At 44.0% G+C, this 22525-nt stretch overlaps 1 protein-coding gene across 4 annotated transcripts in view; it reads left to right on the top strand.

The window, feature by feature from the left end:
• The window catches only part of fhit (fragile histidine triad diadenosine triphosphatase), a 367464-nt gene that overhangs the window by 257538 nt on the left and 87401 nt on the right, over positions 1-22525 (top strand). For all 4 annotated transcript variants that reach the window (XR_015112247.1, XR_015112248.1, XR_015112246.1 and 1 more), the window contains exon 6: positions 9380-9409. Coding sequence is in view for 1 of the 4 variants with exons in the window: in XM_086200571.1 (XP_086056697.1) it covers positions 9380-9409 (30 nt within the window). In the remaining 3 variants the exon portion in view is untranslated. The remainder of the gene's footprint in view (positions 1-9379; positions 9410-22525) is intronic.

Genomic DNA, 22525 nt, shown 5'->3' with positions numbered 1-22525 from the left:
AGTTTCTCCATGAGTTTCTTCCTCCATTTCTTCATCCATTTTCCTCCACACACATCCACACCGCCAATGTTGAACGTATGGCATTAAAAAAGTACAGGTAAGGCAAGACGCCTCGGACAAACCAGACGTGAATTAGCAGGAAGTTTATTAGGGCCTGAGCCCAGAGGTACTCCGGGGCGAAGACCCTAATATTTTCTACTCTTTTTTTCAAATGTTTTGGGATAGATACTGTTATTTAACAGTAAACAGACAGGAAACGAGAGAGAGGGAGGTGTGACGTGCAGCAAAAGACCTCCCGGCGTGATTCAAACCGGGGTCAAGTGCTATGTGATGTGTGCTCCAACCACCTGCATGTCATGGAATAAAAAGTCCAATATTTGTCCCTCAAATGTAGTGGGTTGAAAGTAAAAGCATCTCCCAAAAATAATACTCAAGTAAAGTACAAATACTCAAAAACTGTTCTTAAGTGCAGTACTCAAGTAAATTTACTTCGTTACTGTCCACCACTGGAAGCTAGTATTTATTGTTCATGTAAACACAATGGATGAAGGTCCTGGAAAACAACATTTATCAGGTTTGGAATCCGAGGCAGAAACTCAGAAGAGGAAAGGTGCGACACGAAGCAAGACGAAGGTTCATAGTGGTGTAGCGTTCTCACACTGGACGCAGCAGCTCTTGGCTGAGCAGCGCGTGAAGGCTGATGCTCAACTTGCTTCAGCCTTTTGGTAACAAATGTCTGTTTAATGAAACACATCTTCATTGCAAATAATGACAACTAAGTTTAAAAATTTAGGTATAAACCTTCTGGACGGCTTGGTGTTACTGTCACATGTGTACTTGCTGACTGTGTTGCTAAAACGATGCAAAGTTCAATGTAATGTAGCGTTGAACTTTAAAGTACCACAAACGCCAACAGTGAGGAAAGTGACGTTCGCAGTCACATCAGGACCGAGTCAGACTTTCAGAGGTCAAGAGTAGACAAGATGGACCAGATGATGTCAATGCACGGGCTCACGGGTGCCTCAGTGTACGTTGGGCGTGCATCAAAGTTGAGTGCAATACTGCCCCCATATGGCTGGAAAAGGTACAAATTGCACCTAGAAGGTTGTGTTACCCACAGACCTTATTTCCGGCTTTTAATTGAAAAAACCATTCAAGCCATAGCTTCAGCGACGTTAACTTACTTCTGAAATGTTAGGATGCCTCCCCATTGGATGAATGATGACACCCCCTTTAAAGCCGTAGTGCGGCGCTGTATTGCGGCGCTGTAGTGCGGTGCTTTTGTCTCCTGGAAATGGAGACCTGCTCCCACCATAGACGGCAGCGTTGCAGTATCGCCGGCATGCATCCAGTTTGTTGTGAGAGAGTGTGAACGTCATGCTCCACTGTGTGTCCCGTCGCAGTCCTGCTATTGGACGTGTTAGCCTCCTCCATAGTTACTGTTGCAGCTGTAGAAGTGTAGCTTCACGTTGCAAATGTGGGAAATTAATTTGTTTTTCTGAAAGGGAATTCTAAGGTGATGAGTCATGAATGAAAACAAACTGTGAACATACAACCCGCTTCTGACAAATTCCATCTTCACTCATCGATGGAGGATGTTTAATAGAAAAGCTTCAAAGTTAACCTTGAGTTTAGGAGCTTTGACAGAACAAAACGCACATAAACAACCAAAAGACTTGAATGGTTGTGGTTTTTCACTATCAAGGAGAGTAAAATCAAACCTCGGCGTGTTTTCAGCATGGATCAGCCTCTCTGTCGTATGATGGAAGCTCAACACAGAGCAAACTCTGACAGCCAGACGGGCTCTCGTCTCAAACAGAATGGTCTATTCTGCATAACTGGTGATATATATGCTAATATCAAAATAGCACGTCGCCCGCGCTGCGGCCCTCTCAGAGAAAATTGTTTCACAGGTTAGGAGAGAACGCAAAAAAAAGCAAAGCAGCATCGAGTAATCTTTACCTGGATATCATTTTCTTTGACTGGGGAGGTGATGAGAAGTGATGATAGAAGATTAGTCATGACAGCTCCCCGGTTACAGCCAGCACATTAAAGGAGAACTCTCTGCAGGAGGTGGCAACTGTTCTCTGCAGCACGCCACTCCTTGCAAAGAAAAAATAATAATAATATCACACAAATCAACCTCACTGGAGGATTGGTGATGAAAAAAAGACTCCTGGTGGCACAAACACTCCATTGTTCCTCCGTCGGTACAGAAGAAAAACAGCACTCATCAGACTTATTTGTTCACTCACCACACTGATGTGTGATGGGTATTAGATCCATGCAAATTCCAGTCATCACCTTCTGCTAGCAAATAACCAAGTGTAATCTCATCAAATTTAATCACACCTAATATGAAAACAAGTGTTAAAATGTTTGATTGTCAGTAGATGAGGAAGGCGTTGTGCTCTGGAGCAGCAAATCTCAAACACGATGAAGACCAAAAAAAAAAAGAGTGGAACGTGAAAAGAAAGTTGAGATCAAACCATAAAGTTTCTTTTATGTTAATGATTTAGTTTTCTCGCTCTTCATGAGAAGGGGGTGTTTTCAGCTATAAAACATGTTTAATGTTCCATCAGATGTTTTCAGACACTGTTCTTTATTTCGGTCAAAGGTCGTTGTCTTGTAGGCAGAAGCAGATCGCAGGGTTTTATTGCACCGTAACTTTTCTCCACAGTTAAGCCCCAATGTGAAAATTTGGATTTATGTTATAATTTGATGCTTTAGATATATTAGGCAGACAGAAGTAATGAAACATTCTAAATAATGGTTTGCTAGAATAAAATCTCAGGCAGTTTATGGATGAAGACAAAGATGAACTGTTAAGTGAACACCCGAAGCAGCAGAATCCAAGGATGCATGGGAGGAAGATGAGCCATCATGGAGGGACACGCCCCTGCATGGCACCTTCCACCACCTGATAGAGGAAGTGTCCGACATCCAGAAATCCTGGACTGGAAATACTGGAGAAGGCTGGTCTGAAGACAGGCTCCACTCACGGCAGCACAAGAGCAGGCACTATAAGATGGATAAGGCCAGGATCTGGACCACCACACAGGATGCAGGAGCTGGCTGGGCTCTAGACCACCTGACAGGATGCAGAAGCAGGCCGGGGTCTGGACCACCAGACAGGATGCAGGAGCAGGCCGGTGTCCGGACCAACGGACAGGATGCAGGAGCTGGCCGGGGTCTAGACCACCAGACAGGATGCAGGAGCAGGCCCAGGTCTAGACCACCAGACAGGATGCAGGAGCTGGCTGGGCTCTTGACCACCTGACAGGATGCAGGAGCAGGCCCGGGTCTAGACCATCAGACAGGACCCAGGTGCAGACCGGGCTAAGATGCCCCTGAGACAGTTCAGCACAGACTGTAGGAACCAGGAGTTTACATTCACTGTGCAAAAAGACACGCAACACTTTTTTTCTCACTGCCTGAAGCTAAATCAGACTAAACCTCTTCTGTTTCAGCTCAGTTAGGACAACCACAATGACTTCTTTCTGCTAAATGCCACAATGATGAGAGAGAGTATTTTTTACAGAATTTGTTAAAACATTGGTCACACATTTTGGTTATCCTTCCACAAGCTTCTTCCAGTACTTTGCTGGAATTCTGGCCCGTCCCTCCTGCCAGACCTGGTGTAATTGAGTCAGGTTTGCCGGTCGTCGCTCGCACTCGCCTTTTCAGATCTGCTCACAAATTTTCTGTGGGATTCACATCAGGACTTTGGGATGGCTTCTCCAAGACATTGACTTTGTTGTCTTTGAGCCACTTTTCAACTATTTTGGCAGTATGCTTAGGGTCATTGTCCATTTTGAGGACCCATTTGCGCCCAGGTTTTAGCTTCCTGGCTGATGTCTTCAGATGTTGCCTCAGTATTTCCAGGAATGTTCTTTCTTCATGATGCCGTCTGTTTTATGAAGAGCCTCAGTTCCTGCTGCAGTAAAGCAACCCAACAACATGATGCTGCCACCTCCCTGCTTCACAGCTGGTATGGCGTTCTCAGGTTTACAAGCTTCCCCCCTTTTCCTCCAAATGTAACGGTGGTCATGGTGGCTAAACAGCTCCACTTCAGTTTTTTTCAGACCCCAGGACATGTCTTCAGAAGTTAAGGTCTTTGTCTTGGTGTCTCTGTAGGAGTAATGGCTTCCTTCTTGCTGAGTAGCCTTTAAGCCCACATCGGTGCAGGACTGGTTTTACTGTGGATGATGACACATCCTTGCCAGTTTCAGCCAGCATCACAAGGTCTTTAGCTTTTGTTCTGGGGTCGAGTTGCACGTCGGACCAAAACACCTTCACCTCTGAGCCCGTTCTTCCTGAGCGGTGTGATGGCTGGGCAGTCCCATGATGATTGTCCTTGCATGTAAGTGCTCAAACAGATGAGCGTGGCACCTTCAAGCATTTGGAAATTGCACCCAAGGATGAACCAGACTCGTGGAGCTCCACGATTCTCTCCCTTATTTCTTGGCTGATTTCTTTTGACTTTCCCATGATTTCAAACAAAGAAGCAGAGTGTTTGAGGTGTGGCCTTAAAATACGTCCTCAATTAACTCACATGTTGTCAGTTAACCTATCAGGAGCTTCAAAAGCCATGACATCATCATCTGGGCTTCCCCACATTGTGTATGAAAACATTTGACCTCGAACAAAGTAAAATAAGATTCTCTAAGAAATTAAACAATTTCAATTGTTAATTTTCAATTAAACAATTGGTGGTCCCAACAGGAGAGGTTCAGTCTGATTTATCTTCAGATAGGGAGAAAAGAAGTGTTATGCGAAGAAGCGTTTGCACAGTGAATGTAAACTTCTGGTTCCGACTGTAGCAGCAGGGTGGGAGATGCAGGCAGGAGGAGCCACCGGACCTGAGTGACTGTTGAGTGGACAGGAACATCTGCTCTTAGCACTTTTTTCATAATGACACACAAAGTTTGATGACAAGTAGTTCAAATGTCCACTGAGATTTAATAAAATAGCAAAATGTGTACCGTGAATGTTTTTGTCATGCAGTGGTAGGAACATTTGTAAGAAAAGCTGATTAAAAGCTTTTCTTGTTTTAAGGAAACGTTTTCCAGATTGAAATCTTAATGACTTTGTGCATTTCTGTTTTGTTTTGTTTTTTGTGGACTCACTCACTCGCTGGATAAGACAAAGAATCCTCCATTTTGATTGTCTGGGAGATTCTGCCACAGCTGTTTGAGTTTGGAGGATGTACATATTTTTCAAGAGAAATATGTTAATAAGTAGGAATTCAGAAAAACAAACAAACAAACCAAAAAATTAACTAAGCTTTTTTTTTTTTAAACAAACATTTGCTCTTTTATAACAGCCAGATGTTAGGCAGAAAGCCCCAACTTAGCAAAACACAGGAAGTACAAGCGGCTCCATTATGTTTTACCTTGTAAATCTCCATGAAATCCCTCAGCTTGGATCTCATTCGGAGGCGCGTGTTTACCATGATTGCTGGAAAAACTAAAATGGGATGAGAGGAGTGATCTGCCTGCAGATGGCGGGCTGCTGACCTGCAGAGCTCCCACTAACTTTGGAGGCCAACTACTTTTCAACAATGCGACAAGTTTCTACTTTCTTTTCATGCTTTTTCATAAATGTGTGTTACTTATGAAAATCTAGCAAGTAATCTGTGCCGGAAGTAGTGAGCACCTCCCTCCACGCGTTGTGTTCCTATTCTGATACCAGTACCATGAAATGCAAGGGCCCCCGCCAGGGATTTTGGGCCCCAGAAGTAATCACATTGGTCACCTGTGACAAATCTCTTGATCACCGCTCTGAGCAGCTACATGTGTGTTTCTGACATGTTGCTGCTGAGAATGGAGGCGTGTTTGTAGTGAAACCAGTGATTGGGTGATGAGAGAGGTGTGTACGGAGAGTTGGAATGATTTAATGTTGCTGATGCAGCCTGTTGTCCACGACTTTAGCTCTTTTAATAAACTGTTCTGATGAAACCTGCAGGGACACAAACACTCATAGAATCTGATTTTATTTAAACACCAGCATCACCGATGACGCTCATTTTTTCTTGTTTTTTTTCTGGTTGTGCTTCATGTGTTCTGAGATGTTGTGAAGATTCAATATCATGAGTGTTGTGACCAAAATGATGAATATCACCAAGTGGTAGTGACAATGTGGAGAAAGGTGTTCCTAAAGAATGGGTATACACAACTGAATCAGTCAGAGATCAAAGTCAAGATTAAAGTAAGAAGTCCCAGATCAAAGTCGATGATGTCATCAGGAGGCTTTCAGTGTATTTCCTTGTACATGTAATTCTGTCTTTGATCTCAGATTAAAGAAACCCAATCTTGATGGGTTTATAAGAGCAGCCTCAGCTTCACTAGTGAACACATGTCAACCTGGTTTGTTACTAAGAAGACGACCTCAAGCCTTTGGTTCTAACAATGACTGGACACCAACACACCTGTCAATCAAATCAGACGCAGTGGTCTGTGAAAATCATTAGTGATTCACTGTTTTACTGTGAGGCAGCGAGTAGCACTGTCACCTCACAGCAAGAAAGTTGTGGGTGGAGCCCCGGCTGGAGCACAGGGTCTTTCTGGGTGAGTCTCCATGTTCTCCCTGTTCCTGCGTGGGTTCTCTCTGGTACTCCAGCTTCCTCCACAGTCCAAAGACATCAAGAGGGGACCAGGTTAATCCAGACTCTAAATTGACCGTAGGCGTGGCTGGGAGAGCCAATGGTTGTCTGTCTATACGTGTTGGCCCTGCCATGGACTGGTGACCCGTCCAGGGGGAACCCCGCCTCTCACCTGAAGGCTGCTTGGATAGGCTACACCCCCCACCACCCTTAACAGGATAACAGGTAGAAAATAGATGGATGGAGGGATGAATGGATGGATGGTTTACTGTGAGTTCTTTTCAGAATAATGAATATGAATGTGAACAGTAGAATAGATGAGAACTGCGGTCGCTGGTGAACTTCAAAAGCAAGTTTACAGTTGTTGCCTGCATTGATTAGTTTTTTGTTTACATCATAGCGTGGGCCCCATGTAAAGATATCACACCTGGCCCCCGTCACCCGACAGGTCACCCCACCTTTGGTTTCATACTGTCACTCTTTCAAAGCTCTCCCCTGTCTTCTTGGTCCTCCTCTGGGTTTAGGATGGACAGGTTTCTCCTTGGAAAGCAGCAGCAGAGGCAGGACGCTGGCTGGATGGAACTGCCTCTTTCTGCTAGTGTCGCTGTTCACCAGCAGCAAAATGATCTTTTTGGTACAAGAACGATAATTTGACTATTATATAAATGGCTAAATATTTAATGATTTTCTTTTCTCTTTTATCGTCATGAGGGAACATATTTCAAACGTCCATTAGGACTCAAGGATGTCCTGAAAACATTTTGCCAGTTAAAGATCAAAGTATGCTGTGTTTTGTAGTTTCTGTTTTCTGGATAATGAAAGAGTCCAGTGCCCATTTAAAATTCATTCTTTTTCCACTGATATGTGTTGCGAACGCAAGTATCCTTGAGTACGTAACTGTTCCTGCCTGGTGTACTCACGTTCTCCAACCCTGGCGGTCTGCTACTCTTTTAATGACCTCAAATCAGTCAGCTGGTCAGATGGCTGGGCCATGATGGTGACACAGGTCAGGACTTCGGGGATTGATGTTCATCTACTGCACTTTCCAAGTTCAAATATAGATCTAAAATCCTGACGGCAAATATTTCCTTCTGCCACGGGAAACTCATTTTTGGGATATTCAGCAGGGCTGTTGAGCAGGACTGTGGATTTATCGCTGCTTTGCAGCAGGTACAAATCAAGCTTGATTGTTTGGGTCGCTCAAACAAACAAGATGCTAAAACGCTTGATGGAGCTGCGGGATAATTATGTTTTCATCACCATGAGTGACCTTTTCCCCCATTACTCATAATCCTTTGATTCAGTGTTCATGTAAATGTGTTGAGTAGCGCGGCTATAAGCAAGTGTTGTACCCACAAACTGCAAACACGACATGAGCTTGAGTTACTGAGAGCAGATGTTCTCCAGCAAAACGAATGAAATTAATTGTCTTTGAACAGTTGCCAGACACATTTGATTAAAAACACACATTGGATATGGAGTTTGGCTCACTTTACAAGCAAAACATGTACATTAGTTGTCAGAGAAAATGGTTTTAATTAACTGTACATGAAACATTCTTTTAGAAGTGTCAAAATGTGACATAAAGCTGCTCAACGAGCTGCTCTGGCTGTTGGATCGTGGGGAAGATGGTTGCTGCCACATTTCAGAAAAACAGCATCTGAATATCAAGTATATATAATAGACCGCTTTTGTTTGGGGACTTCATCAGTGGAAGTTGTTAATCTGTGAGGGATTATTTCACTTGAAGGCTGCGCTGGTGGCTCATGAGGAACTATAAAGCTACTCGGTTCAAAAAGCTTCCAGACTGCTGCTGCTTGCTGTCTGTCTCCAGTAAAATGAAGCATTCAGGCATTCACAAGTGTTGCTCCTGCACCCGATCAACGCGCAAATTAGGCTGAAAGGACCTGTGTGATTCACAGAGCAGCCACCAAGGTGGGGTGGGCCTCGACTGTGCTGCTGAGCAAACAGCATGTCATTTAATGAGGTAATGTGCATATGTTTGAAGCAAAGCCACGCCCACTTCTACGCAAATGAAGTCCATTAATTGACTGTCAATGATAATTCCTGTCTTTTTTTGCCTTGCAGGAGTATTTTTCTTCAGTTGGACGAATATCTTGATGTAGCACAGAGGAATTTTCCTGTAATACATGAATTGATATTGATGAGCTTTTACAACAGCAATTTACAGATATGAATATTTGTACTCATGAATATTTGTTTGAGAAGTTAACAGATTCATGACTGGACGCTTGTCTGGTGAAAGGGCAAAAATTAGAATAAATGCGTGATTTGAATTACTGTTCAAACTTGCGTGGAATTGGAGTGATTGTAATAAATATGGTTTATTTATTCATCTTTACGTGGATTGAACACTATGTGATATGTATTTTAACGTTTGCAAAAGAAGAGGAATTTGTTGAGACATATGAACAATAGCTTTATATTTTAATATCAATTATGTCTCCCTGCAAATCCAAAGTCTTAAATAGTGTGTATACACTCTATAAATCTTGTATATTACTTACTGTATACTTTTGTACAAAAGGTACTTTCTCTTCAAGTCTCTCCTTTTGAAGAAAAGCTGAACAAAAATTGGTCATAAAGAAATAAATGTCAAGACAAACGAGGCATTGAAACCAATCTGGGGGAAATTAATTGGAGGAGAGGAGTGAGGTGCTGTAGCTCATCTGAAATTAAAATCTCTCTGAATTATTAATGTAAATATTTCTGAATTCCCAACTCTTTTCTAATTACCTCTTCTGTTCCCACTAGGACGGCCCTGAAGCCGGACAAACCGTGAAGGTGAGAACTTAATAATTCACTGCTTTTAAATATGTCATGAGGCCTCTGCAACAGTTATACACTATTAAATAATCATCGTATTTCATTTGCAGTGCTAAACTCTTGGCACATCTGAATTATTAAGAGATGTATTCTAGAAGGTTTCAATCATTTTTGGGCCATGAGGCTGCATGGAATCATTCAGGGGGCTGACTGGGGACCCACTGGGATCCATTCTGATTATAAGGAGGGGTGATTATAGTCCGTCCCTGCTACTAAAAGTTCCACTCAACCCTCCACTCTGCTATTTCTGGGATATTCCTGGTACCCATGTACATGTACAGGACATCGCACTGATATTTCTCACACTTTGACAGACGTGAAGTCGGCAAAGGGTCGTTTCAAAGCGCCTGAAACGCATTTCCCTCTTGAGCTTATTACTGACACAGAGTCTTTCACATGAGACGTTTCCATCGTTCCTGGCGTTGACGTCGTGGACGGTGCTTCCCTGGAAATCTCACGGATTCAAAATGTAAAATCAGATGCAGCGAGGGGCTTCAGATGAGACAAGAGACACGTGCACATGTGAATAGACCATAAATCCAATTAACGATGTCGAATTCGTGACATCAATATCATTTTAAAAAATCCATTAAAATCTTTGAAGGAAAATGATGTTGAAATGTGATGGAACAAATGGCTGTCTGCATTCTGGGGACTCTCTTTTTTTTCCCTTTAACAGTGTTTTAGTTTGTTTTTTTTTTAATTTAATTTTTTTTTATTTGCAAACGTTTAACAAGACATACGTAGGAGTAAAATGCAATATGAATAATACAAGCAAGAAATTAAAAAAGGACAATAACAAGCGACAAAAACAAATCCCAAACAAACAAACAAAAACCTATAGTGGTACAACAGCAAGTAAGGCAAGCAGAACAAGTGAAAAAACACAAATGGGACTGCAGTTGGAAGTATCAGTCACAACTGCTCAAAGTGTTTGGGTAGCTTCAACAGCATTTTACAAAATAGGGTAAATAACGTTTCAGATGTTCATGCTCATAGCAACCTGTCACATCGGCAGAGCAGAGGGTTTTTTTGACACGTGGCTCTCTGATTGGTTTGAGTGATGTCACGCCCTAAATCACACCTATGGATATTAGAGATCTAAAGTCTGAGTCTTTGCGCCGTGGTTCACACCCTTTAGATACCAAAATGAGGCTGAAGACGGTCTGGATGCACAGCGCCCACATGTCGCCATCCACCACCGGCCTGGCGCCGTAGATGGTTGAGCAGAACCTCAGTACGGACGCTTCGGCCGGCCTCAGCAACAGCAGCAGATGCTCCCCGCGTTCGTTGTTAGGGTTCTGGAACTTATAGTCTCCTGCAGCGTTAATAAGAGCCAGTTTTTTTTTTTTCAGAAAGCACTTTATCAGAAGGGTACATTGATAATAGTCGGTTGATGCCCAGTTTTACAGTATGAGTGCTGAGCAAGCACTTCTCACACCACGACTACACGATTACCAGATACAGTTGTGAACTGAGACTCCGACTCTGCATGACTGTTCAGGCTGGATGTGCAGATCCTCCCTGAACAGCTAAAATCACCTGAATGTTATGACAGCGATGGCAGACGGACCGCCACAGAGTGCAGTTGTGTTACTGAGGGATTTTTCTGCTCAGCCTATCCCAGCAGCCTTCCCCCTGGACAGGTGGCAGGGCCAACACATTTAGACAGACAACCATTGGCTCTCCCAGCCACGCCTACGGTCAATTTAGAGTCTGGATTAACCTGGTCCCTCTTGATGTCTTTGGACTGTGGGAGGAAGCTGGAGTACCAGAGAGAACCCAGCAGGAACAGGGAGAACATGCAGACTCACCCAGAAAGACCCCGTGCTCCAGCCGCGGCTCGAACCCAGAACCTTCTTGCTGGGGGGCCACAGTGAGGACCACTGCTCCACCGGGCCACTCAGCTTTATCATCTGCTTCCAAAAACAACCCTGTCAGAGGTGTTTAGGAGTTTCTAGAACTCCATCAGTCACTGATCTGTCTGTTAATCTGACTGCAGAACCAAGCACTTCATTGGTTGTGGGTTGCAAAAGCTACAGAAAGCAGTTTACTTTTGACTGCATTCTTTTTCCAGACAAACACAACGGGGAGAGACGCAGGGATGATGGTGTATTTTGTAGGCCCAGCCAGAGGTTAGCATCGTACCGAACGGACAACAGGATTTTTAGATTTGATTATTGATTCATTTCTATTGCTAAAAATCAGTTCTATTGCGAAAGAAGGTTGGTGGGACGTATTTTTTTTTAAGCAGGATCATCTTTGCAAGTGACTCCATTAATGACTACCTCGACGTGGTCACAGCTCGCTGTGCTCCTGTTTTCAGCGTGATGGCGTTTACTCTCTATCATCTTCTGTCGCCGTACGTTTGAACCTGCTGTTTTTAGGATAAACAGAAAGGTCGGTCGTGACTGACTTGTTTATTTACGTGGACCAAACGTTGAACTATCTTACATTAATGTGAGCAACAGAACTCACTGCAGGACTTTAACCAAGAACCCATTCAAAATACCTAGTTAGCATTTATTTCAGGAGATATTCAGAGTCGTGTGCTTGGAATCGAAGGGAGCCACGATCCTGAGCGTGAGTGTCTCTGTCTGTGTCACTTCAACACATTTCATCGTGAGTTGATTCTATTCATGGAAAGTTCACACCAATTAAAAGTGGATTATTTCATCAGGAAAGCTGTTGCTTCAGTACGGCCCGTCTCCTCTGGCATATGTGAGAGGTGATTAACTCCTGATGCTCCAACCTGAAGAACCAGTCTAGTACCGTCTGAGTGATTTCAGTGTTCATCAGCATTCGACACTCTGTTTCAGTGGGATGAAAACATGTGGGGGTCCAGATACGGAGGTTTCTGCTTACTGGTTAGCATTTAATACCTGGAATGAAGGACTTTTCTGGTGACTGCTTGAGAAATCTTTCAGTTACATCTCCTTATTAATGTGTTTTAAAGCTCTCCTGCGTGATGTGTTTCAACATTCAGGCCTTCCCCTCACTCACGCCGTGCTGATTAAGCTTGTCACCCCCTGGTGAATCTCAGCCTTTCACACAGATGGAGTCTGTGCGTGAGATGAGGTGTCATACTGAGCAGAGCTGGCTAACTGGGATACAGTTGTGTCGCAGATGTTCCAAATGCTACCGGACCACACGGATCAAATTCTGATTGTGAAAGTGTGACGCTCAAACATTCACAGAAAGCTAGGAACAACGGAATCGGCCACAGCGGAAAGAAAGAGAAAGAAAAAAACCTGAGAGGATTTTAAAAGTTGAAGCCGAAAAACAAGAAATCATAAATAAAACTGAACTGAAAAATAAAAATGCATGACAGGATGTTCCATCCGTGTAAATGTGTGGCCTGTCTCCCTGCACCTTCAATGGTCAAATGAAATGAAATAAAAATTTTAAAAATAGAAGCCAGTGGTCAAAACCATCAGTCTGAGAATAACATCCAGGGAATAGAATCTGTGAATGAGTGCTAGGCAGTGCTGGGCTCCTCTCCCAGGCCTCAGAGGGTGGAAGAGAAGACCAGCACCTGACGAGATGATGCCGGCTGTGGGAGGCAGCCTGAAGGGCCGGGGCTCTCAGATGGTTCCTAGTTTTTATTACTGGCCGCTTTCTCTTGAAGTCTCTATTTCGAATTTATGCAGTACTTGTATTAGTACATTTGGCAATTAGCAGCCAGGGTGTTAGTACTTTTGTTATTGTGATTAAAGGCAATGTAGCCCAAAATGAAAACATTCATTTCCTGTTGTAATTGTTTGCCTGCAGATATCCTATATTTGAACTGCCAGTTGTTATTATTATTATGTAGGGTTATTGTTTCTTATTGCTGTGGATGTGCTGAGTCAGAAAGTTGTTCCACCTTTAATGCAGATGTGTGGTTGCTCTATGGCTGCTGCAACAAGGACCGACACACACACACACACACACACACACACACACACACACACACACACACACACACATCGTGTTTGCATGTATTCTGACAGTAACCCAGTAAAGAAAATATGCCACCATGTAAATGATGACTTTAACTTGAACGAGGTCACCGTCAGTGGACTGGAATAAGCAGACATGTTGAGTATTTTGAAGTGGGTTGTAGACGCGTTCACGCCTTCATCGCACTACGAGGTGCTGCCGGAGGTTACGCAGTACTTTGGGACGCGTGTGATGGTCAAACTGCTCGACGCCGCTGGTCCAGCTTCCACCAGTGTTACATCTCTGCATTATAAGAAGTCAATCCAGAGGAAACTCTGAAGAGTCAGGGATGTGATGTGGGCGTGTCTTCAGTAAACAGAAACATGAAGGGAATACTCACCTGAATCGATATTTGAATTATTATTGAGATCGATCGTTGGGGTGTTGTTCTCCATGTAACTTATTACTTCTGTACTTATTTAGTATTGTATTACTTTGAGAGTGATCGTCCCAATCGTAGTTTTAAACGTACCTAGATACTGTGGTTGGGATTCGAATGACTCCTGCTTGCACACAACTCAGTCGGCCCCAGATTAGCCCTCACGTGTTCTGCAGGTCCCACTGGGGTGTCAGTCAAGGGAGCGTCGTCATGGTGGGCAGCACAGCACTGAGAACAACACAAATATGTCATTCAGAAGTCAAGCCGCTGCTTCAATTGTTTTAGTTTTTGAAAGAAAGATGACCAAGAAGACAGTCTGACAGCGGGCAGGTAGAACGGGACTTAGCGCCACCTACAGTTCCAGAGAGGAATACACTGGTTCTTCCTTGTTTGTGTGTGCTGGGACGACAGCTTTCCATTTATTGGGTGTAATTGAGCCTTAACATTTGCTCGACTGCAACTGCGCATGTAAACCCTCTGATTGCGTTTCGAGAATCCCGTTCCAGAGCTCTGGAATTCCAGACCAGGACTGTTGTGCTCCTCTTCACCTGTACACGATGGAAGAAGAGCTTGGTGAATTTGCCCTGCATCCTCTCCTGCTGCGTAGCTGCTTCCTGCTCAAGCTCAGGCAATCTCCAGTTAGCACCAAGGGCACGAGTGCAACTGTTGAGCACATTTTTTGCCTTTTGCCATCTCTCTCTCTCTCTCTCTCTCTCTCTCTTTGCCCCTCTCTTGCTCTCTCTCTGCTGGAAAAGCAATCTCCACTGTGTGCATTGAAGAACAATGTCTTTTTTAAAGATATTTATTTTTCCATTTCCCTAACACCCACCCATTTTTCATCCATAGATTATTTGAGATGAAATGGCTTTCATTTGGCAATACAAATAAGGTCAAAGAGTAATACATTTCTGCTGTTAGATTCACACCGGCGGCTAGATTATATTTGAGCATTATCGGACTATCAGCAGCTCTGAAATGTTCTGCAGCCCCTTTCTTGCTGAGAGTCTTTACTGCACATGAATCAAAGGCAGTAACAGAGGAGCGGTTGTTTCCCGCTGATCCTTAACTCACTGAAATAATCTACATATTTTATCAAGTAATTTCAGCACAAAGCAACTCTTGATGTGGAGGCCTGTCTGGTCTTTTTATGAAAACGGATTGTCTTAGTGCTTGTAGCACACCTGCTACAGTAGCGGCCCACCCCCATCTATCAACTGGGTTATTGCAATCAGGTGCCTGCACGCCAGCAATAAAAATGCTGCTTAGATTGAATAAGAGTGTGGCAGGCTATATACGAGGGAGGCAAATGGACTCTTATAAACTCAGCGCCTGGAGTCTCCCAGACACAAGACAAATGTCTGTGTTTGAATGATGGAATTAGGTTTTATTTTTGTCCTGTGGAAAATGCAGAGTGATTATAGCGATTTATCATGTGTACAGCCATATATGATCCCTGTTTGTTTGCTAAACAGTCCTGTCTGTTATATATGCATTTTTATGGATAAGGGTGATTAGATGTAATATGTGCAGAGTAGGCAGTATTGAGTAAACTCTCAGGAATGGATTTTGAAAGTGGAAGGCTGAGTGAGAGGAGGGGGGACAAAGAGACACATGGACGCTGTGATTGATTCTGATCGGGAAGAGTTACACATATTGTGCTCATGACAAATGACTGACGTGATTTATCTGGAGGCTGTCAGTCTGTTGTCAGTTTCACAGTGTAATTGGCGAGTGAGAATGAAAATTACAGATAACAAAGAACAATAAACTATTAAAAGTCCATGCAAAAGAAGCAGAAAAACAAAGGCTTGTAAAGCCTGACAAGAACTTCAAAGTTCAAGTGAGTCCGGCTGAATACAGCAGCACCTGCACGTGAGGTCTGATCATAATCGGGCTCTAGTTGCATGTAACTGGTCCCAGTATACCTTCCGAAAAAGACTCCCATCTCGTCATCAAAGTTGCAACCAACGTTGATGCGCACTAGCGCCACCTCGCTCTTTCTCTTACAACGTCTTCTATACTGTTTTTGACTGCTACGCGTCAAAACTAAAGTATTGAGTCAGTTTTTCAAAACGGAGTTGAAAGTACAGTACAGATATGAGTTGGAACACAAGAAGTAAAATTTGATAGCAGACAATAAATAGCCAGCTACAGAACGGAAACCTTGAAAAGGTCCAGCAATGAAGTAGTCTGTTCCTCCTGGTTCAACTTTGTATCACATATCAATGAAGTTGGCAAGCGGCAGAAAAACAGGCGGTTAAGACAGGCTAACGCTGGTGTCATCTGTCCAGAAATGGGTTGTTTTTGACACCCTTTCCCCAGGCCCAATCTTATCTGTCTGGAAAAAAAGAATTCCCACTCTTCCCCCACCGTCAGAGGTTCTCCCTCGTCTTAAGTCAGACAACAAATCAGAGTCTATCAGACTGACCCCTGTTACACTGTGGACGAGTGGCTCACTTGCATGCTGCACCTCTGCCTTCATGGCCAGAATTCACTGACAAAAACCAACTGTTTTTATCGCTGTGTGATTTGGGCAGCCTACCAGCAGGTGTCGCTTGTCAGCACTGCAAACTGTCATGGATAAATGCTCACACTCAGACTGGTGCAACCTCGTAACGGGCGTAACGTAGGTATTCATTCATGTTTAAAGACAGAGCAGGGAAGTGAGATCTGACCACCAGTGATCACCTGACGATGAACGATCAGAGTGATCACATGACTGTAGCAGGCTGTGGCGACAGCGGGATCTCTTCCTGCCTTTAATGACGTGTGTTAATGACTTCGTTATCTCATTTTAACCAGTTTGGCTGTTTAGAATGATTGAATTTAATCTGCAACTTTACAGTGGAACATCATCCAGGGTTTTGCTGAATCATCCAGTGTTAACGTTTGAAAACGATGGATGTGAAGTCCCACACAGAGAGAGGCCTTTTGAATTCATCTCACTCAGTGGACCTGAGCTGTAGTTAAATCAGCGCTCCCTACATTGAGACTGGTACAGCTCCGGGGTGGACTGGTGGACTGTGGGTTGGACTGAAGGGAGAACATTAAGATCAGGTCAGTAATCGCAGCAGATGTGTTCCTGGACGGCCGTTCAAAGCTCGTCTCTGTCTTGCCTTGAGCCGCATTTTGAGGCCAGAGTGACACCAAGCAGGTAGCCAGACGCTGGAAGGCTGGTTTTGGTGTTTTATAGGGTTGCTTGTGTTACTGAGCTAAGTGGAGATTTTAGTGGCATTTTCTGAAGACATGTTTGTAACGGCGTCGATATCCTGATGAGCCTCTCAGACTGACAGCAAAACAGAGCTGTCAACAATGTCTTTAAACTCTTTGTCATACAGATAAGAGACGCTGCATCAGACATTCTTCAAGCCCTTCTTGTTCATTTTGAACTCAGAGCTCATTCTGACAGAATCGTGGCCCCTGGCACTTTGAGCTCAGGCCTAATGAAAACTGCAAGCGCTGATGAGCGGGCCTCGCCCCCGCACATGGAGGATCACGTGTAGAGCAGGCAGTTGAACTGGTATTTTGATTTTGCATGAAGGAGCATACTAAAACTGCTATCTGGTGCTAATATCAGTTCCTGTACCCACTGGGTGACGCTAGAGAGCACACATTACTTATGTGTGATGCTGCTGTCCATCACCATGTGTGTTCCATCAGGCTTGCTTCCTGTGACTACACATGGTTACCGCAAATAACAGCACGTATTTCTCATCAACACAAGGTGGCACTGTGACTAAACTTCCTCAAAATGGGTTTTCAGACTACACCTCCACCAAGTTTCAGGAAAATTAGCCTCCTAGCATATACACAACTTTTTTTTAATCTTCGTCTTTATCTTAAAGCCTTTAAAAAGCCGATTGGGATTGTTCCCATTACAAGGAGACGGCCTCTCTGTTGCATCACTGTTGACATCCTGAACACGCTAACCTCACTCAAAAGAAGGGATTAGTGTTGCGACAGCAGCAGTAGAGCGTAGCATCTCAGGCTTGGACGCAGTCGCTGGTGGCAGCAGTGAAAGCAACATGGAGGACAGATGTGTTGCTTCACTCTGTTTTGCAAACTCAACACTGACTGAACAAGGACAAGTTGGCCAAATGTTCACAAAACTAAGAGTGGAACTCGGCCCGCTAGCAGTATGAATGTTAAGGGCTGAGCGCCGACAGCTGACGAGTTCACCCAGGGTCTTTGCTCCTACGAATGTGGATCAGCTGATAAATAACGACAGGTTCATGGGACCAGGATGATTACTGATCCTGGGTGGAAGCAGGCGGGTCTCATGCCAGTGGGAATGTGGTTATGCAGACTAACACCAAGGAAAATGTGACCTCCTTGGTTGAGGGAACCAACACGGCTGAGTGTCAGATCATGAACGCCGCCGACGTATGAAACCGCGCTTGATTTTGATTGTTTCTACCCTGTTTAAATATATATTTCAGTACATTGTTCTACAGAATAATGGATCCATTCTTTTTTTGGTGAATTCACTCTCATGAATTATTGATCTGACAGAACAAATAGTAATTAACAATTCAAGGCCACATTATTAATTTATTTGTTTGTTTAAAACATTGATAAATGTTCATGAATTACTAATCGCTCCATGAAGTCCCTCAACACATGCTAATGTGAACCAGAAACAGTAACACAAACTCTTCACCTGTATTGTACTTCTAAATAATAACATTACAGATCATACCATAATACCCAGATGAGTACTTAGATAAATAAAGGGATAATTAGAATTTAAAAATAGAAAGGGGGGGTTGGTTCTGAAAACTTTACAAGCTGTTTCGTCAAGGAAGAAAAAACTAAAAATGCACAAGATAAACACATAGATTGTTGTTGAAAGCAATTAAGCAGTAGTCTTCTAAAAAAATCGTTCTTTTTAATCCATGCAGTAATTCAGTGGCACGGTGGTGCAGTGGTCAGCACCGTCGCCTCACAGCAAGAAGGTTGTGGGTGGAGCCCCAGCTGCAGCACGGGGTCTTTCTGGGTGAGTCTCCATGTTCTCCCTGTTCCTGTGTGGGTTCTCTCTGGTACTCCAGCTTCCTCCCACAGTCCAAAGACATCAAGAGGGGACCAGGTTAATCCAGGCTCTAAATTGACCGTAGGCGTGGCTGGGAGAGCCAATGGTTGTCTGTCTATATGTGTTGGCCCTGCCATGGACTGGTGACCCATCCAGGGGGAACCCCGCCTCTCACCTGAATGCTGCTGGGATAGGCTCCACCCCCCGACCCTTAACAGGATAAGCGGTAGAAAATGGATGGATGGATGGACAGTAATTCAGCATGCCATCTGTAGAAATTAAACAACTGCATTTTCTATTGGTTCTTCGCTGCAATATAAAGATACATTTAAAGTTGAGTTCAGTCAAGAACTTTATTTTGAGACCTCCTGCTTCATCGCCATGGTTACATCTCTGTCATCATCTGACTGCTGGTGATTTCTACCTCTGATGTCTCTGTTCTGAAGGAGCGCGTCCCGGTCAAGTCCTTTCCAGAATTATCGTGTGGGACCGAGGGACAAGAATCAGGCCCAAGTGAAAACACAAACATGAAGAGGAAGTCAAAAATAAGTAAACATTCAGTCTCTTCAGCCTGTGCTCGTGGTTCCTGTCTACATCGAGCCATCAAGTGCACATTAAGTGCAGTCTATATGATCAAAGCCCTCTGTGAGATTTCGAGCCGCGATCAAAGCTGTTGTAATTTTTGTTTTATGTCATGTTATGAATCCCATGGAGACGAGTCTGGTACCGGCTCTGATGTCTCCCAGTGGACCGGTATAGGATTTGTTGTGGTCTTTGTTGGCATTAATCTCTGTTTACTGCTATTGGCTCCTCTGAAGGTAAAGCTTATGTTATGGACACTGGAGCAGCAATGTCTCTGTGGACTGCTTCCTCAGATATCACAACATTTCATGTGTTGATGCATATTAATAAATCGACATAAATAGAAGCAATGCAGATGTATTATTTTATTTTATGCCTCCAGGCCTGCGACAGCTGTCCTCTGGGATTGTTCATCCATCCGGCTGCCTGTCCTATTCGCGTTAACATGATATCTCAGGAGCGGTCTGGGAGAAGTTCTTGGTCCACTGGGACTAAAAGATGAACTAAACAGGTTCGGGTTGCCGTCACCTCTCACAAGCGTATCTGTCCCATAGTCATTAGCACAATATCTCAGGAACATCCTGAAGGGAATTTTGTCAGATTTGCTGCAGATGTCCGCAGGTTTTCAAAGGCAAATTTTGGAGGTCAAAGGTTAAGGTGACTCAACCAGGCTCCCATTGCAGCGTCATGCAACTGTGCTGCAGCATTTCAGCTTCACCAGTTAATCGTGTTTCTGCTGTCGTTTCAGTCTCGCTGCTCGTTTTGTGTTTGCTTTCAAATTGCATTTCCGTTAAAGTTCCAGTGTGTCTTGTGAAGACACAGTTGTTGGAGATCACAACCGCTCAGCTCTCCTCCCTCTGCACGTGTCACTTCTGACTACGGGAGCATGCAGATCATTTACACAGGACAAGGGGTGCTGCCAGGGATTTTGGGCTCTTTCCAAAAATGTCTCATCGGGCCTCCGTCAGCCAACAGGGGGCCTAAAGTGAGGTCAGAATTCCTGATGATGTCATCAGGAGGCTTTCAGTGTATTTCCTTGTACATGGAATTCTGTCTTTGATCTCAGATTAAAGAAACCCAATCTTGATTGGTTTATAAGAGCAGCCTCAGCTTCTCTAGTGAACACATGTCAACCTTGTTTGTTACTAAGAAGACGACCTCAAGCCTTTGGTTCTAACAATGACTGGACACCAACACACCTGTCAATCAAATCAGACGCTGTGGTACCTGGAATCTGCTGAAGCCACAGACTCAGTCTGGGGGTCCCAGTGGCACCAATGCTGCCTTTACTCCCTACATCTTCTCCAGCTCCTTCCTCAGCCCTTGTTATTTGTCCAGCTTCTCATGTTCCTTTGTCTCGATCTTTCTGTCGCGTGGGATCGCTCCATCTGTCACCGAAACCTTCCTCTGCTGTTTGTCCATCAGCACAGTGGACGGTTGGTTAGCCATCACCATTTTGTCAGTCTGGATCTGGTAGTCCCACAGGATAGTAGCTGGGTCAGTCTGACCTTGGGACTTCCAGACCATAAAAAATGCACATGTTCCTGTAAACTCTGCCAGCCAATTGGTTATGGCGCCCCCAGTGCGCTCTCGCTGTCTGCATCTTACAACCTGCTAATATGTGCTGGGGAATCTTTGCACAGACTGCACCTGGGGTCCTGTCTGTATGCATGTATCTCTCTCTCTACCTGTAATGTCACGTTGTTAATATCCATCCTTCTTGTCCGGAAAAAAAGGAGAGGTGCAGGGGCTTAATACCTCCTTGTAGATAGTAGGTTTTTCCTTCTCCAGCCATGTCTGAAATAACCCTAATCCTGCTGTTGTAGTCGTAGAAGCCCAAGAAAAATACCCCAACGTTGTCTGTCTGGGTCATTGTGTCAGTCCTGACTTTCATAACCGCCTCCAGGAAGCGCAGCTTTACCACTGCTGCCTCCAATGTAGATTTTTCAATGATTCAATTGCAAAAGCAGGTCAGAGTCACTCTGAAATAACCACAGCATGATAGTTGTTGGTACTCACCTTCGTCTGCAGGGAAAAGAGAAATCAGATACTTGAGTTTTTATAGCTTCTAGCTACGCTAAATGCTGTCATTTTTGGTAATTTTATTTTTCTAACGGGCCTTTGGGGCTTAGTTATCCCATTTGTGGTCATTTATAGCTTCAGTTTTATCATGGTTCATATGTTGGCATGGAGGCTCAGTGACGCTCAGTAAAAATCAGTTGAGTTCACCATCAGTCTTCTTATGCAATCTCTATTTTATTTGAGTTATGAAAGCTGCCTGAGGTCATCATCTTCCTGCCATGGAGAAGAATATATTCGGCAGCTGCTCATCCTGATTAATTTCCCAACAGAGTTGAGACAGAAAATTACCACTGAAACCTGAAACTGCCTAACAAGGTGGAGAAATTCACTTTGCTTTTAGGGGCTGCAGGCCTGTGAAAGCAATGCATTTTGGGAAGAATCACTCCCTTTCCATACTGCTAATTAAGGCCCCTCCCCCCAGAGTGGATCTCGCAAACCCCCCCTCACTCCAATAATGGGGGGGACCACAGGTGCTTATGACAAAGTTTATTTGTCTGCCTGTCAAACTAGATTCCACCTAAGCTCCTTAAACTGATATGACAGCTTTTTTCCCTGTTTGTTTCCATAGTTACAGATTAATTAGGAGGCATCTGGTTTGATTATTTGGAAAAACATTCCTGTGCACTTCAGCTTTACTCAGGTATCTACAGGAAACCAAGAGACGAACATCTGAGGACACCCTTCACTGGAAATTTGATGGGAGGTGAACATGTAGCTCCGCATGAAGGACGTTCTGTCTGAGTGCACATGCAGCAGGGTGATTGACTAATTATTGACGGGACATACAACCTGAGGAGGTGTGTGTGTGTGTGTGTGTGTAAGTGTGTGTGTGTGAGTGTGTGTGCGTGCGTGCGTGCGTGCACCCAACAGAAGGACAACACAAAGGAACCAGAAGTGAACCATGACCTCAACATCTGTAGTGTGTAATCAGAAAACGGCATTGTGGCGCTGTGTCAAGGACACAAAACCAGCTGAGGAAAGTAATACTGCTGCGTAGAAAACAGGAGAGCTGCGTTTTCTC

The sequence above is a fragment of the Aulostomus chinensis genome, chromosome 3 (assembly GCF_037954235.1).
Source record: "Aulostomus chinensis isolate RoL2024-O1b breed Wild chromosome 3, RoL_Achi_v1.0, whole genome shotgun sequence".
NCBI classification, from domain to species: Eukaryota; Metazoa; Chordata; class Actinopteri; order Syngnathiformes; family Aulostomidae; genus Aulostomus; species Aulostomus chinensis.
Note: the sequence above shows the minus strand (reverse complement) of the source record. Positions and strands in the feature narration are given on the sequence as shown.